The sequence below is a fragment of the Saccopteryx leptura genome, chromosome 2 (assembly GCF_036850995.1).
Source record: "Saccopteryx leptura isolate mSacLep1 chromosome 2, mSacLep1_pri_phased_curated, whole genome shotgun sequence".
Classification (NCBI taxonomy): domain Eukaryota; kingdom Metazoa; phylum Chordata; class Mammalia; order Chiroptera; family Emballonuridae; genus Saccopteryx; species Saccopteryx leptura.
The window spans coordinates 259,797,872-259,815,843 of record NC_089504.1 but is presented as its reverse complement, the minus strand read 5'-3'; the positions used below and the strand labels follow the sequence as shown (position 1 = coordinate 259,815,843).

General features: G+C 49.8%; 1 protein-coding gene across 3 annotated transcripts in view; it reads left to right on the top strand.

Moving 5' to 3' along the window:
• TNR (tenascin R) overlaps positions 1 to 17,972 on the top strand; it is a 384,873-nt gene that overhangs the window by 346,805 nt on the left and 20,096 nt on the right. For all 3 annotated transcript variants that reach the window (XR_010749415.1, XM_066371569.1, XM_066371571.1), the window contains 5 exons: positions 31 to 177; positions 2,965 to 3,084; positions 6,258 to 6,401; positions 7,074 to 7,204; positions 8,577 to 8,709. Coding sequence is in view for 2 of the 3 variants with exons in the window: in XM_066371569.1 (XP_066227666.1) it covers positions 31 to 177; positions 2,965 to 3,084; positions 6,258 to 6,401; positions 7,074 to 7,204; positions 8,577 to 8,709 (675 nt within the window). In the remaining variant the exon portion in view is untranslated. The remainder of the gene's footprint in view (positions 1 to 30; positions 178 to 2,964; positions 3,085 to 6,257; positions 6,402 to 7,073; positions 7,205 to 8,576; positions 8,710 to 17,972) is intronic.

The window sequence follows — 17,972 nt, the reverse complement described above, 5'->3', positions numbered from 1 at the left end:
ATGTTAACTGTGGCTTCTGCTCTTCCTTAGTGGGACGGCTGGACAGCTCAGTGGTGCCCAGCACTGTGACAGAATTCACCATCACCAAGCTGTACCCAGCTACCGAATACGAAATCAGCCTTAACAGCGTGCGGGGCAGGGAGGAGAGTGAACGCATCTGCACTCTGGTGCACACAGGTAGGTGTGTCTGCTCTCCCGTGCACACAGGTAGGCATGTCTCCCTGGCACGGGCCAAGTCAGCACCCTGGCAGAGGACCTGCCGCAAAGAGGGAAGGTGTCCTGGCTGATCCAGAGGGCACTGGTGCTGGGCTCAGAGGCTCCATTCCCAGGTGCCCCTGACTCACTGTGTCACGCAAGGCAATATGCACCCCTCTGCCTCCTGATGGCGCTCACTCCTCCTGGCCATCTAGGAGTCATGCAGGTCTAGGTCAGGGATCTTCGTGGAACCTCCCATCTGAACTGTGACTTCTCAAAGACTGTGGTGTTAGTGAATTTCAGAGCAAACAGCTGAGTCATCCCGTCTAATTTTTTTAAACGACTCAGAGAAGGAAATTTTGCCTCAGAGAGGAAAGGGTTGTTCTTTTCCAGTAACAGCCCTTGGGGTCATGAAACCTCTCATCCTATATGCTCAACCTTGGGCCTACTTTGTGCTCTGGGGGTGGAGGAAGAAGGCGGTGGCTTCGTCTGGAAGATGAGCCCCTTAGGTGGACCTGAGGACAGGGCTCCATGGCTTCTCCTTCTCAGGCCCCTCAGCCAGCCCACTGTGCAGAAGTGGGACAGATTTGCTGGAGAGGTCAACAGTGGGGACAGCCACAGTCTACTGTCCCTCCGCCCCAACCTCCCAGTTAAGCGTCTGCTCCCCTGGCACGCAGGCAAGTATCCAGCCAGCCTCCGGAGGGGAAACCTGGGTTTCCTGAGGGTGCTTGCTTTTCTGAAGGAGGGAAATGGCACTGAGAGGTCCTCACTGCTCTGGTCGATACTCGAAAAAATACAGAAGCAGCAACACCAAGGCCAAAGCCATAAAAACATTCCTTCAGAAACTCAAAATTATTCTTCCAAAGACACCATAGGATGTTCTCATCTTCCCAAGTCTCCCTCCGGGCCTGTGACTGCAGAAAACCCGCATGTGTGTTTGCTTCAGCCTTACCCCATCCATTGCATGATTGGTGGCCATCAAAGTATCAATACTGACCCAAATGATGCCCAGTGAGTCCAAAGGAGCCCCCGTCACACCTTCCTGAGAGTCTTAGAAAGTCATGATAAAGAAATTAGGCTTATTCACTGAGGACAAGAAAATGGATTTCAAGAGTCTAGCTCTAAGGGAAAGGAGAACAGAAACTTGGGTCAGAAAAACTCATTCCTTGGGGTCTCCCAGCAGTGTACCAACTCAAAATGACCCTCCTTCAAGTTCAAGCAGCGCAATGTTGGCAAACGTCCAGGAACCAGACTGCTCCCAGAGACATCTTATTTTGTTGTCGTGTGTTGTTGTTTTAACAGGAGGCCTACAGTTTTACGTTTTTAGAAATGAGTGCCCCTTCAGGGTCTTGTGCTTACGCGCAAAGCGATCAAGCTGACCTACTTTCCTTCAACTTCTCTTCTTTTGTTCTCATAAGGTTCCATTTGAAGACTTGACGAAAGGCACAAATGACGGAAGCAATTCAGATTACAAAAATATTTTCTTGTTGTTGCTTTGAAACGAGGGACCTAGGCAAGCAATGAAAACCTTCCGTGAGAGAACGGGACCAGGTCAACAGCACCTCTTGGTCTGCAAGACTTCATTGCATGACATTGAGTTGGAGCTGAGACCTAAGCTATTATAATACCATCCATTTCCATAATAAATCCTAGGGTCATGGAAGGGAGGTACAGTTCATGAAACCAAGGCCTAGAGCACAGACACATTAGAATAGGAACATGGTGCTGTGACAGGCAGACTCAGTTCTCCTGACAGGCACTCCTGGCCATAAGCTAGAAGAATCCCGTTGCCTCTCTGTGTCACAAAAAGACTACCAGGCCTGACCAGGTGGTGGCACAGTGGATAGAGCATTGGACTGGGATGCAGAGGACCCAGGTTCAAAACTCCGAGGTCACCAGCTTGAGCGAGGGCTCATCTGGTTTGAGCAAGGCTCACCAGCTTGAACCCAAGGTCTCTGGCTTGAGCAAGGGATCACTCACTCTGCTGTAGCAACCCCCACCCCCCAGTCAAGGCACATATGAGAAAGTAAGCAATGAATAACTAAGGTGCCGCAGCGAAAAAATTGATGCTTTTATCGCTCCCTTCCTGTCGGTCTGTCCCCATCTGTCCCTCTCTCTGCCTCTCTCTCTGTCTCACACACACAGAGACTACCAGGACCCAGGACAGAGGGAACCTTGGGAGCAGGAGAGCAAGAACGCAGTCATCAGATAGGACTAGAGAGGCAACCCGAGTCCCATGCAGTCACTGCACAGTGATTATTGAGAACCTTCTAAGTTATAGGAGCTGGGGAGACTCTGCCTCCACAGAGCTCCCACCACGCTCAACAGACATCTCTAGCCGAGCCCCTTACATCTACGAACGGGCAAGTAGCCTGAGCAGCACATTGTCCCGTTCACTAGAGAACTGGAAAAATTTCTCTATGTTGTTTCTCCGTCTGGCTTGAAAGCCCTCAGACACTGGCCCTGCCTTGGAGCCCCCCACACACCTGACAGCACTCCACACATAAGAAGTTAATGAATTAACTAAAAGAAAGATGTAGGGAGAGTGGAGTGTTTGAGAGGAAGGAGAATAGGGAGAAGAGGAAGGGGCGGGTGAGACCAGAGGGGAGGAGGACATCAGTCTCCAGTCGCTTGTTTTGTGAGGCACGGCAGTGGACGTGTCACGAGGAGACTGGGAGACCTGCAGGTGGAGCTACAGGGGGCCATGTGCTGCGCTGCCTGCCCGCAGCTGCTCCGATCTTTACCTGACGCCCTCCTGTTCTGTTTCAGCCATGGACAGCCCTGTGGGTCTGACCGCTACCAACGTCACTCCCACGGAAGCCCTGCTGCAGTGGAAGGCACCCGTGGGCGAGGTGGAGAGCTACGTCGTTGTTCTCACACGCTTCGCAGGTAGGTGTCCGCGGGCCTCCAAGTCAGACAGCAGGTGGGCACGGTGGGATTGGGCTGGAGGTAATATGGAAGTAAAAAACAGAACATCCTGTCAATCTGAGAGACAAATTAGAGATTTTTCTGCCCTCAATGTGTCCCTAAACTCTATCAACTATGGAAATTGAGAAAGTTGGATCTGAAAGGGGTAAGAAGGGCACATAACCAGGGACAAATACAATGTCAGAAATCGCACTAGGAAGACAAACTCAGAATTGAGTTAAGATTTGCCCCAAAATGCTATGAGCAAGAAAGCAGACGTTTCCAGGTATTTACATAGCAAGAAAACACCTAAGTTATAGGACATGCTTGGAGCAGATACAACATAACAGGTGACAAAGGACCAAAGACTGATGAACTCTTCTGTTGCTTTAGTCTTCTGTGCCCATGTCCAGCCCAGAGGCTGAGCCAGTGTGACTCTGAGCTCCAGCGTCTCCTCCACTATGCTTGTTCCCTGTGCTGAGACTGAAGAGGGGAGCCCGCACTAAAAGAGGGTTGAGTAGTCCAAGTCTCTAGGCCTCCAGAAATGATTTCCCTACCTAAGCTACGCATGTGATCACAGACTTGTTATGGGTTATCTTCAGGAATCCAGAGGACAAAGATTTCAGAAGACAGAAGGCAGGTAGATGTCTTAATTTTCAAAATTAAGAGAAAGGCAAAAAAAGCTAAGACACAGACAACGGTATGGTGATCGCCAAAGGGAAAGAGAGGTAGGGGGAGGTAGAAGAGGGTAAAATGGGGATAAATGGTGATGAAAGGAGACTTGACTTTGGGTGGTGAACACACCGTGCAATATAGATGATGTGTGAATTGTACACCTGAAACCTATATAATTTTATTAACCAATGTCCCCTCAATAAACTCAATAAAAATAAATAATTTTTTTAAATGAAGAGAACGCCAATTCTGTAAGCTGCAAAGGAATAAACTGATTTTCAAAACTTGGGCAAATAAAAACCAAAGCAGAATATTAAACAAATAGGAAGAAGAATTCATGATTACTTCACACCAACACAGGTTTCCTGAGAATAAGTTTTTCTCAAGCTACTTTTTGTCCTTGCTTTTTATTGCCAAGTCTTGTAGCATGTTCAGCAAGGCATTAGAAAAATCCACTTATTGCTTAGATGGAAAAATACTTGTTGGGTCATCTTTGAAGTTACGTAGAGTGGTAGCTGATTGAATGACCCGCCTCCGAGAACAAATACCATTCCTGTGGCTACATCCTCACCGCTCTGTGCACATGCACCATCCATTACAACTTCTACCACGCCTCCTTGCCTATCACGATCCTGTATTTCTTACCTCTCACATGCTGTCTCAAGCCACCATGCATTTGCACGTGCTGCTTTCTCCACCAGGAAATTCTCTCCCCACTTGTCTGTTTTATAAACCCATCCTTCAAGTCTTAGTTTTAACACCATCTCCTCTGTCGAAGCTTCCAGTGTCCCCCTGAGGCAGTCAGATGCACCTATTCACGGGTTCATCCTGGAGATTCATTTTCATTCATTCAGTGCATCCTTCTGATGCAATTCTATATGCCATATACCCATTCAGGGTATAGGGATTCAGAGACAAAACACCCAGATTCACAGAACTTACACCTAAGAAGCAAACAGTTATAACTCCACCTGAGCTGTCTCATTATATAGATGGAGAAGCATAAAACACGTTGGGCCCCCTCCATGGACCACTGTGATTGGGATCAGAGTGTTGAGGGGAATAAAGGAGGCAGATCTTATATGAAGAAAGAGAATGGGAAGAAAAAAATGTGAGTTTCAAGAAAAAGAGCCACCCGTGTGCATTTGCAGAGACACGAGTGACCACGAGAAGCTGAGCTGCCCTAGTAGGGCCGGACCATTGACTGACGGCGGGGTGTTGCACTCTGTTTGCTCTTCCAAAGACTTTGCTTAGATTTTAACTTGTCTGCATGGCCTTCTATGCCTTTAGACCTCAAGAAACTTGATTCCTCAGGTCCTACTTGCCTCATTCAGTGCAGTGCCTGGAGAACTTTGTTAAATGAATAATTCAGGAGTATTCTAAAGGCACAGGATGAGCCTTGGCCCTGAGCTAATGAACAGTCTTTATCGACAGCTTGAATGGATATAGAGAAGACTGCTTACCAAATTTGCCTATAAAACAGAACTGTAATCAGTAGAATCTAAACTCAAATATATGTTAATGAACTGAACAGTGATCCAAAACTGACAACAAGGCCAAAAAAAAGCAACAGAATTAGGTTCACAAAACCTGCTCCACAAGGCTGGGTTCAGAGCTGATTATATAAGGTCTTTGATTAATAATAATCTGTGCCTGTGACAACAAAATCACATGACTGTCTCAAAACCGAATGGATCGACATAACTGGCTCAAATAAAAGCAAAGGTTGACCCTGTTTGTCTCGCTTGTGAGTACATCTCAATCATCGTTCTCAGTTCTCTACTGGGCATGGCACTGCAGCAGGGGCACTGGTATACTGTCACCTGTGTGGCAAGAGGAAGCCAGGATTGGGACAGTTCCAGAATTGTCTCCTACAGGTATTGAGGGCTCAGGGCTGAATTTTCTCAGTCTAGAGAAAAGAGGGCATGGTTTGGAAGGGGGTGGGGAGGAAGGGGTCCTATAGACCAAGGAATTGGCTGATCTTTATAACTGCAGGGGCCTGACTAAAAGTTGTATATCTGTGTGTGTGTGAGTGTGTGTGAGTGTGTGTGTGTGTATAAAAGGCAATTCAGCTTTCAAATAAATAATATTTTTCTCTGTTAAGATGTGGAACTGTCTGACCTGTGGTAGCGCAGTGGCTAAAGTGTTGACCTGGAGCACTGAAGTCGCTGGTTCAAAACCCCAGGCTTGCCTGGTCACGGCACATATGGGAGTTGATGCTTCCTGCTCCTTCCCCCTTCTCTCTCTCTCTCTCTCTCTCTCTCTCTCAAATGAATTAAGTCTTAAAAATAAAATAAATAAATAAAAAGATGCACAACAACATAGCAGGGGATCCCTGTATAGAATAAAATGCTAAACTAAAGCTATAAATGATTTTTTTTTTCCCCAAAAGAACTCTCCAATATTTAATCCTGTGAAACGCCTTTGGATTTGGGAAGCCTTTCTTTATTCAATCCTTATCTGTGCTCATTTGGTTCCAGTGGCCGGAGAGACCATCCTGGTTGACGGGGACAGTGAGCAGTTCTGGCTGACCGACCTGCTCCCTAGCACCCACTACACCGTCAGCATGTATGCCACCAGTGGGCCGCTCACCAGTGGCACCATTAGCACCAATTTCTCTACGCGTGAGTACCCGCTCAGCCACCTGTCCCGTATCCCTGGAGGCTTTTGTGGGTCCTGAACTCGCTCAGCTTCCATGTGGTGGACCAGAGTATAGTCTACAGGTTTGGGGCAGTGCAGCTATGATATGAGCTGTTCTTATTTTAGCTGACTGAGGCCCAAAGGCCCATGAAAATCAACAGCAGTCTTCAGCCAACAGATGCCCGTCTATTTTCTGCTCTGGTCCCCGGTCTGCTGACAACAGTAGAACCAGGCCAGGATGGGCGGCCAGTTCTGGAAATGCATCTGGCCCAGAGAGTCTGGTGGACATTAAGGGGCTTGATATTGGGGAGAGAGTTACTGGATATGGTTGTGGTCAGGAGAACAGCAGACAAAGAGAATTATAAGTTGAAGAGAACTCTTAGACATGCAGGTGTAGCAAGGTCATGAGTCCAGACAGACGGTCAGATTGGAAGATGTCGTCCCTAGGCCCAGAGTCCTGGCTGGGGGCGTGGGGCATAGCTGTCAGAATGCTTATAATGCTGAAGGGTTGATTACCCTCTGCCTGGGGGCGTCCTTTCTGTTCCCGTCCACGCTAGAACTGAGGTCACCACATGAGCAGCCTGGAGACCACAGGGGACCAAGAGATACCCATGCCTGGGGGGGGGGCTACTCCTGGCATTTCCTCCTCTTTGCAGTCCTGGACGCCCCTGCCAACCTGACAGCCACTGAGGTCACGAGACAGAGTGCTCTGATCTCCTGGCAGCCTCCCCGAGCAGAGATCGAGAACTACGTTTTGACCTACAAAGCCACCGACGGCAGCCGCAAGGTGAGCGTTCTCTGTGAAGGGGGAGACTGTTTCTATAAAGCACCAGGGAGCACACGAGCTTTCCCATTACCCATTATGGACTAACACAGCGTGCTGTTGAGGAAAGAGCCCCGATCTGCACGTTGGAGGGTCAGCTGCTGGTCCTGGCTCTAAACAAAAGCAAAACAGACCTCTCTTGAGCCTTCACTGCTTCTCTAGGGATACCTACCCCTGCAGCCTCACCCCATTGTGCGTGCAGAGTACAATGGGAAATTTCAAGGCCTCTGAGTATATGGTCTTGGAAGGATTGTTTACTAGCAGGGCCAAGCAAACATGAGCTAGATGCCAAATTCAACAGCCTTTTCTCCCTCCCAATAAGCATTAGGAAGGATGCAGGCGCATAGCCTGCTGCAAAGAGATGGCAAATCTCTGTTTTATGTTATCACCTGACACCGTTGGTCTAACTGGGTTGTCAAACTTTGGTTAGCAGCAGAATGCATTTCTTAAAGTAAAATTGTATCAGGAAGCTGAATACACAGAAGAGATTGATGCAGAGCCAGCCCCTTGTGCGTGTGCAGAGCAGGGAGCCCTGGGGCTCTGCTCCTTTGGTTTTCGGGGGGCCCAGTGTAGTGGGAGCAGCCTCGGATGTGATCATCCAGGTGCCTGCTTCGTCCCGTCCCAGTGTGCCCCTGGGAGGGAGGAGCTGTCCTCACTGCTTATTGGCTCAGTTTTCTCCTTATTGTGGGATAGAGAGTTAACGGCCACTGCAGTCCTTGCCTAGGAGGCTGTGGGATCCGGGCTTCCTTCCCCACCCTCCTTGCTTCTCCTTGCTCCTGTTGCAAGACAGTACCTCCCTCTCCCCTCCCTTCCTTCTTCCCTCCCCTCCCTCTCCCCTCCCCTCCCTCTCCCCTCCCTATCCCCTCCCTCTCCCTACTTCTCCCCTCCTTCTCCCTCTCCCCTCCCTCTCTCTCTCCTCCCCTCCTCTCTCCTCCCTCTCCCCTCCCTTTCCCTTCCCCTCCCTTTCCCTTCCCCTCCCTTTCCCTTCCCCTCCCTCTCCCCTCCCCTCCCTATCCCCTCCCCTCCCTCTCCCTTCCCCTCCCTCTCCCCTCCCTCTCCCCTCCCTTCCTTCTTCCCTCCCCTCCCTCTCCCCTCCCCTCCCTCTCCCCTCCCCTCCCTCTCCCCTCCCCTCCTTATCCCCTCCCTTCCCTCTCCCCTCCCCTCCCTCTCTCTCTCCTCCCCTCCTCTCTCCTCCCTCTCCCCTCCCTTTCCCTTCCCCTCCCTCTCCCCTCCCCTCCCTCTCCCCTCCCTTCCTTCTTCCCTCCCTTCCCTCTCCCCTCCCTCTCCCCTCCCTCTCACCTCCCTCCTCTGCTCATTGAGCTCACTCATTCCACAGGAGCTGATTGTGGATGCAGAGGACACGTGGATCAGGCTGGAGGGCCTGTCTGAGAGCACAGACTACACGGTGCTGCTGCAGGCGGCCCAGGACGCTGAGAGGAGCAGCGTCACCTCCGCCACCTTCACCACAGGTGAGAGGCTGGCCGCTGCATCCACACCCTCTTCTCCCTGCGTGGGTCAGGCTGCTCGGCAGCCTCTGCTGAGACTTGGCCAGGGAGGAGGCCATCAGAGAAACTCAAGTGCCTCTTCCATGTAAAGGAAAATAATTAGTTTCTCCAGTCCTGCCTTTCCCCCTTCGGATCCCTGCCAGGAAACCTCTTACTACCAAGTCAGCCAGAGGGACCTGCGGTGAAGCCCTGGTCCACCTGGACCCGCTAAATGCACCAGATAAAGACATCACGTTCCCGATCAGATTTCCAGCAGGTGTTTTTCTAGCAAAGTTCACCCTCCCCCCCCCCCCTGCTGCCGGAACCAGAGCTTCACCTCGGAAGAGGAGCAGCAGAGAGCCCTCACTGCTAAGTCTGGGGTCTTCTCCAGACACTTGTGCGTTCTTTTTTTATTAATTTAATTTTTTAATTTATTGGCTTGACATGATTTTCCAAACCATATAGATTTCAAGTGTCTGACTCAATATAACACCATCTACACCCCGTGTCACATCCCCCCACCCCAAGCAAAGTCTCTTCTCACCCCCATTTCTTCCCCCTTTTCCCTCCTACCCCTACCTCCTCTCCTTCACCCCCTTCCACCCCCCTCCACCCACCTCTATGCCCCCACCCCCTCACCCCCTTTCCCTCTGGCTGTTGACTTTCTGTTGTCTGTATCTAAGTGTTATGTATATATGATTTTTTGGCCAACTCCTTCACCTTCTTTGATCCTATCCCTTCTTCCCCCTTCCCTCTGACAGCTGTCTGTCTGTTCCCTGTGACTCTGCCTCTGTTGTTCCTCAGTTTATTGTGTTCATTAGATTCCACATAAAAGTGAGACCATGTGGTACTTGTCTTTCTCTGCCTGGCTTATTTCACATAGCATAATAGTCTCCAGGTCCATCCATGCTGTCACAAAAGGTAAGATTTCTTTCTTTTTTATGGCCACATTGTATGCCACTGTGTAAATGTACCACAGCTTTTTTATCTGCTCATCCCCTGATGGACCCTTGGGATGCTTCCAGACCTTGGCTGTTGTTAATAATGCTGCATTGAATATGGGGGTGCATACCTTCTTTTGAATTAGTGTTTTGGGATTCTTAGGATATATTCCTAGCCTTGGTGCTTTTGCATTCTTATGGTCTCAACGCAGTCCTTACCACAACTGCTGAGAATGGCCTTATTAGCCCCATTTCACAGGTGATGAGACAGGTACACGAAAGTCAAATGACTTTCATGGGTGGTAAGTAGCTGCGTCTGACCTTGAACCAAGGTCTTCTCCATCCACGTCCGGCTGCTCCTCCTGTGTTCCCCATTCAAGCATCAGCAGGTGACAGCTGAAAATGTCCTTCAGGGATAGGAGCGTCCTAATGTGTATCACAGGAAATACACTACACTCTAACCTCTGAGGGCTATGTGACAGGCACTGTTCTTACTGTATTATGTGTGCAATCTGTTGTCAACCTCATGATGGCCTATGAGGCATGTACCATGATTCCTGTTGACAGGTGAGGAAATTGGGCCACAGAGAGGTGAGAGCCCTGAGAGCCCATAGCTCTTAAGTAGGAGAACTGTGATTCGAGCCCAGTTGTCTGGCTCCAGGGTCTGTGCTATGAACAGCTGTGGACAAGTCCTGCTGGGGGGTGAGGACGATGGAGATGCAAAGACCCGACTCCAGGGACCAGATTCAGTGATGCAGATCCACTTTATTCAGGAAGTAAACTAGCTTATATACATGGGTTCAGCTAATAGGATGTTATACTAGGACAAATGGCAAAAAAAGGTCAGGAGGCTGCCTGGCTAGCACTGAGTCATTTCCATATAGCAGGTGAGCTCCCTTCCTGGGTGTGCCCAGGAGGGTTCCGGGAGCTGGAGTATTCTCACAGCATTGCGTCAGCCATAGCTGCTAAGTAAATGCTCTGCACTCTACCTACAGCTCCCCCTTCTCTTTTAATTAAGGCCAGTTGAATTTGCTTGATGACTGCTTGTTGCTGTTGTAGTTTCTGAATGCTACACATTGTGCAATGGAACACTAATAGAACTAAAACAACTATAATACCTATTATACTATATGCTAATAGATTAGCTGGATTAATGTTTGACTAGTTACGAAATAGAACGGGGGTCTTAAACAGGGGATTCCTCCTAGGGGTCGAGATGTCATTTCCCTCCCATTGTGTTACAGAGACCTTCCAGGTGCCATTAAACACAATTCCATTTTGATTGTAAAAAACAGATGTAGGTCCATGCACGCCCCCTTCCTACAAAGGTCCCAGCATCCAAACACGGAACGGATGGCTTGCTGCAGGCTGCATGCTGCATATGGTTGCATTCCATCTCTCAGCTTCCGATGCCAAACTCCGAGGTTGATGGTCTGCACATCCGGGCCAGAGGCAATGCGGCAGTCTCTCCAGGGAATTCCTTCTCTCAGGAGTGTTCTTAGATGTTCATCATACAGGAGCGGGCAAAGAGGTGGCCCTGGGAAGGCAAGGTTAGTGGGGCAGGCCCAGCTGTTGGTAGCTAGGGGGAGGAGAACTTGTAGGCCAAGTACTGAGCCTTGGTTGGTAGTACCATTTTCAGCAAAGTCCCCCGTAGTATGATTTCTAAGGACCCACCCCTCCGAGGGGATGGTGTTATTAAACTTAAGTAGCATTGGGTCACTGAGGTTACCCCATATAGTGCCATTCCACTGTTGGGATTCCTATCCACTATTGTCACAAGGGAGACTAATGGATGCGAGGATCTCCCCATGCCTGGGAGTTTGCTGTGATAATGGCACACATGAGGAGGAACAGAGTGCCTGGACCTGGGGGGGTCTGTCAGGGGCTAATCTCTGAGCCTGTTCAGCTAGGGCCTTCATATCTCCCCAGGTTATGTTATGAGCACGTTGGTTACGAGGTCTCCTCCTGAAGCAGGGAGGACCTCCTCCAGGTGGCTGTTTATCAAGGCTGAGGCTGGCCATCTCCTGAATCGGAGGGTTCGCAGGTGTTGGAGGCATCGTCGGTGAGGTCATCTTGGGACACCGGGAGTGGTCGTACGTTCCTTCCTGGGATCCAAATGGGATGCAGGCTATTTTCTGGAAAAACACAAGCATAACTTCTTCCTTGTGTTAGAAGGGGGTGCGATCCCTGCCACTGAGCTGTGGCTGGGTCCTTCCAGTGTAGTAATGGCAAAGGGGTCGGTTGGCTATGAAGGCCTCCCCAATGTTTATAAGTGGGAGTTACTCCTTTAGAATCAAAAGTTAAATAATTGAGAGTGAATGCAGCACTGAGGAGCACTTCTCCAGGTGAGGCCCGGGGCATATTCCCCCCTTTCTTTTTGAATTTGAAGCTTAATGTCTCTGTGTCACCGTTCTACAACAGCTTGTCCTTGGGGATTACAAGGAATGCCAAGGCGGTGTGTGATTTGCCATTGGGAACAAAAGGCTTTAAATTGGCTGCTGGTGTAACAGGGACAATTGTCAGTTTTAATTTCCCAAGGTACACCAAGGCAAAGCATGGCCTGTCGAAGGGCATGAATTGCATGTGTAGTTTTTTCTCCTGCTAGGGCCATGGCCAAGACAGCTCTGGAGAAGGTATCTACTGCTACGTGTACATAGTGGAGTTTGCCAAATTGAGGGACATGAGTGACATCTATTTGCCACACAGCATTAGGCTGTAAGCCTTGAGGGTTGATACCCTGTGGTTGTAGGGGGCCTATGGGTAGTAAGGGCCCGCACTGTTTACATACGTGAACAAGGTGTTTGCAGGTTTGCATGAGGAAGATGGGGAAAGAGAGATTTGAGAGAATGGGCAGACATATGAAACCGGGCATGAAGTTGTCTGGCTTGCTCAATAGGGGAGCCTGCCACTAGGGGGCCAGGCAAGCCAGAATAGGAGCGAAGATGCTGAATATACCAAGAGTGTTGACACTTCTCTAACAGTCCTTTAAGCTGGCTGAGAGCCCTATCTAGTAATGTCTGCTTGGGCCGGAAGGTGGAATGGGCAAGGCCTTTGACTGTTTGTACTGCATAAGCACTATCTGAAAAAATGTTAAGGGGGCCATGTTGCAGTCATGCAGTGGTAGGGTTCCTAATGCTGCACAGGAAATGTCTCTTTGCTGACACATGGGGGCATATAGGCTGGCCCATGGGTCTTCAGCAGGAACACATGTTGGAGTTAAAGCTGGGGTAGAAAATGGAGTCTGAGAGGCTGGGGTGGGGCATCGAGCCCCTGCTGGGAATGTGGAATTAGCGACTTCCGTTTCTTCGGGTGGCAGAGCTGATGGCGCGATTTCTAACGTATCTAGTTTTGTTTCCGCACGCTCGGCTGCAAGTCCATCATACTCGGTGGCCCAACAGGGGGAGGCAAATACAGAAGTAGGGGCTCCTCTGAAAGAGGAGTAGCCTGTAGGACCTTAGGAAGCAGTGGAGGGTCCCCAGCAGGAGCACCGGTCAAGCAGGCGTGTATTGCTAATAAGGCAGGAGTGAGGCTGAGAGGGAAGGTTTGTCCTTCATGTACCTCAGCCGAACGAATCCATTGGAGAGCTTGGGCGCAAGTATCCGGGTCCCAGAGGGGCACATCCTCAATCCAGGGATTGAGACCAGAGAGAATATCCCAGTAAGTACAGAGATCCTCTTCACAAACTTCAACTCACCTACTCTGCAATAGGGCATGCAGGGTTCGAGACTGCAGGGCTTGAGAGTGGGGGAGAAGGTTTCCCATGGCAGAGGGTCACTCACCCATCCCTGGGATGCCAGTTAGATCCCTGTTTGGGCGCCAGCTGTGGACAAGTCCTGCTGGGGGTGAGGACGACGGAAACACAAAGACCCAACTCCGGGGATCAGGTTTATGATGCAGATCCACTTTATTCAGGAAGTAAACTAGCTTATATACATGGGTTCAGCCAATAGGATGTTATACTAGGACAAATGGCCAAAAAAGTTGAGGAGGCTGCCTGGCTAGTGCTGATTCATTTCCGTATAGCAGGTGAGCTCCCTTCCTGGGTGTGCCCAGGAGGATTCCAGGAGCTGGAGTATTCTCACAGCATTGCGTCAGCCACAGCTGCTGGGTAAATGCTCTGCGCTCTTCCTACAAACAGCCCTTTCTGTCACTTGCCACAGTGCCTCTCTCTTCTGTCTGTAACATGGGGCCTCCCAGTCCAGCCTTGGAACTCTCCCTGCCGCACATTCTGAGGTATGGACCTCTGTGGGGCAGGTATGAGCCTGTCTCTGCTCCCCAGACGCATGTCTGCCTGCCATCTCAGGGCAACCAGGGTGATGGATCCCTGCCCAGGCCCAAAGCCCAGCCCCTACCCTTGAGAGAGGTGATGGAGGGTCCTCTGTCCAGGGGCCTTCGCTGTGAGGCTTGTTCTAAGTGACAGAGCAGGACACTAGATCAAAGGAACCAAATGTCACCAGTGGCTCTTTAGGATCATGAGATTATGAATGAGTTCTCTTTTTCCTTCTTTTCTACACTTTTCAATCTTACAATGTGTCAGCAATGAGCACATTAATCAGAAAAAGTTTTGATTAAAAAATAAAAATAAGCCTTGGTTTCATAACCCAGACATTTATCCAAAATGTAACAGAAATTGGAGGACACGCATCTCTTCTTTGGGGCGGAAGTCGGGTGTGCTCGCCCCTGAGCCCTTACGGGCAAAGTGGGGGCTATCTTAGAATCAAGCAGCTGCCCTGTTCTTACTCAAGCCCTTTCCCGCTCATTAACAGGTTAATTAGAGGGTCCTCCATGTTCCTCACTCCCAAGCTACCCCAAGGACTCATAGACTGAAACTTTCCACTGAATTAAAAACCTCTCTTTATTAAAAGGATACAGACAACAGAAACAGAAACAGAGCGCCTGGTGTGCATATTTATTAGGTCTAAGCTAATCTTTCCACCCCCAAAATGTATGGGCTTCAGTGCTTCTTCAGTGTAGTTTGAGCTTTTCTTTCCCATCCTGGTGATGTCGCAGCCGTGTGACAATGTGCCTGCCCGCGGTTGCTGCAGTGTGCTGCAGCCGGACCTCGCTCCCAGTCCACCCAGGCTGTAAAAGTCTGCCAGCTTCTGTGCCTACCGCTGGCCTCTCTGAGGTGCAGCTGCCCCAGGGAGGGAGCCGTATCTTGGACCTGGGAGCCCAAATCCATCTGGGGGCTCAGCAAGATCCAGTAAGCAGAGGGTTAACCGTTCATTCATGGACATCTGAGGAGGAGGCCAGGGCAGTGGCTTTGTTTGGTGGACAGTGCAGAGAGACCATCAGGGTATAGTTAGCTGTTTTGTTTGTTCAATTTTACACAACTCCAGTTGGTGCTAAGCTCCTGGGGCATGAGTGATACCAACTCAGAAAGCAGAACACCAAGGAGCCAGCATCCCTGTACTTAGCGAGCTGCCTCTGTAGAGTTTGGGGTCCCGGAGGAGAACTCACCACGACCACAGTGGTACATGGCAAAGACATGCCCATGGTAGGAAGCTTTTGTAGAGTTATCTTGAAAGCTCACACTTAAATTTCAGTCACTGGTGCATGCCAAGCCTTGCTGGCTTTGTCCGGGAGATTTATTAGAGCAATGAGACAACTGGCTGCAGACGGAAAAGTGCAGGGACAGGGAAACGCCCATGGGGTGCCGTGCGCAAAGCCTGGCACACAGCAGACATAAACGGCGGCTGGACCGGAGAGTCAGATCCCAGCTGCCACGCATAGAAGAGGGGTTGCTGGTGGAACAAAGCTGCAGGGGAGAATTCTCCTTGTCCCTAGCATAGGTGCACAGCCAAAAGGTACTGCCGGCAGGATGCGGCACCCAAAGTTCCTCTATTTCAGGCTCTTTCTCTGCAGCCCCAAGTGCAAAGTCCCCTGAATAAATTACACTGAGCCTGCAGAGTCATTTGAATGTTAATATCAATGAACCTTCATTGCCTTGCCACTCCCCTCCCTCAGGACCCTCACATACTCCACCACACACTGGGAGGTGAGGCAAACAGCACACCCTGTGGGCTCCATCTCTGGGCTCCTGTTTGGAGGAAGAGAGAGAAAGAGGAAGGAAGGGAAGGAGGGAGGGAGGGAAGAAGGAAAGAAAGGAGGAAGGGAGGGAGGGAGGGAGGGAGGAAGGAAGGAAGGAAGGAAGGAAGGAAGGAAGGAAGGAAGGAAGGAAGGAAGGAAGGAAGGAAGGAGAAGGAAGAGGAGGAGGAGGAGAAAGAGGAGGGAGGAGGAGGAGAAGGAGGAGGAGGGAGGAAGAGGAAAAAGGAAAGGGAGGAGAAACACAAACAAAGAGCAGAGCATTTTCCCATAAAGAAGAGGCCGGCATGCGGCCAGGCTGAGCCCCTGAGTCCCTCCTACTGCTGAGCACAGAGCATCATGTACAACGGCAAACCAGGGCTGGTGGACTGAGAGGCTAGTTTTGGTCTAGTCACCAGCACCCACTCTGACTTCACTCACAGCACCTGAGCTCTCCGCTGCATCCTCAGCTGACTATTCCAAACACTTTCTTATGCCTGGTCTTTTGGAACAAATAGCTTCAGCCTGGGTCCCCGAGTGGCCTCTCTCCCTTGACAAGCCCTATCTTGTCCTGGGTGGGCCAAATCAAGCGCACGCCTACTTGATGGGCCGGAAAGGAGTTGAGGTGTTAAAAAGACATAAAATAAAAATAAATGCGAGAGAGAAAAGATTGGCTTCCACAGAACCTCCTTTGATCAAGATGTCCTGCCTTATAACATAAGCCCGTTTCATTCCAACAACGGTGTTAATAGCTTCCTGTCCTCTCGTCTCTGGTGTTTGCACAAGGCTCTGAGGGGATTTAATAGAAGTAGTATGGGAGAGAAAAAATATGGATGCATTATTTATAATGTACTGTCGCCTGAAATTTCATCCAAGGTCTACTTGTCTTTTGGAGACATGAATATAAATGAGGAAACAAACACTCCCCACAGAGCAACAGGCACTTGGTGGCACGATCTTCCGAGAGGCAGATTTCATTGTCTCTTTTAATACCGCAAGAAGCAAACAAGGCACTCACTAAAGCTTGTCCTCAGAGGCAGGGAACACCGTAAAATAGGTTGTCTTGACCTTGCGGTTAAGCGAAGACAGTCATCTGTGGAGGCTCCCAGAGACGGCCATGAGAAGTTTTCATTACTGCCTTTGCTCTGGTCCTTGTGATCCCACACCCAGGCCCGCTGCTCTCTGGGCTCTTTAGGGAAACTCCAGGAGTTCAGTCCGTTTTTGAGGTTGTGAACATCTATTGTCACGGAACAATAGATGGTGGGTGGTGCAAATCTGCATAGTTACAGTTCATGGTTATAGTACTCTTCAAGTTATTTTTTTAGTCTTGGGTGGCTTCGTCTTGGGTAACTTTTGGTCGGTCATGATTTTCAAGGGATTGGTCCATTTTGTTGAATTTATTTAGATAGCATTGTCTGCGCTATTCAGTAGGACAGGGATGTGTGGCCCCTCCATTGGGACAGCAGTGAATGTTGTCCACAATAATGCCATCTGCCAGAGAGCCTTCCATGTCACTCTAGACAGAATGTGACCTGGCCCATTTTTAGTCATGTTGTCCCAAGTGTTTCCAGAAAACCTCATTTTAATTTCCCTTCTCATAATCATAGAAGGGAAAATAGTATTCATCTGGTAAAATACATTAAAGAAATATTTATTGAGCTCCTCCTGTGGGTTAATCACTGTCCTGCGTGCTGAGGACAGAGTGAGGAACAAGGGAACCAGATGGCTACCCTCATGAAACTTACATTCAGGAACATGGGGCACTGGGGAACAGGCGAAAGAAGGAGGTGGGCTCATGTCCAGGAGTAATAATACTGTAAAAAATAAAGACAACCACGGGATCAGGACCGGGTAGTAGAATAGGACGGCTCCTGCAGTAGACAGTCTCCTGCTTGTCACTTGCCTCTTTGTTCCCTGATCCCCAGACCCTGGCCTCGACAGGGGCGGTCAGGAACAGCCTGTCTGAGATGAGACGTTTGAGCCAGGAAGGAAAAGATGAGAGTCAGACAAAGAAGTCTTCGGGCCTGGGGAAGAGGAATCCCTACACCCAGAAGGAGGAAGATGGTTGGCCCTCTCAGAAGATTAAAGGACAGCCAGTGAGAAGGGGAAAGGGCTTCTCAGCAGAGCCAGAGTGCAGGCACTGTGGGCCCCGGGAAGGATTTTGGATTTTCTTGTAACTGCAAGAAGCCATTTCAACTGGTGTCATTGCCTTGGAGAAGGCCGTAGGAGGGTTGTTGGCAAGTGAGGGATGGAGATCACAATGGCTGCAACTAGGGCCAGAAT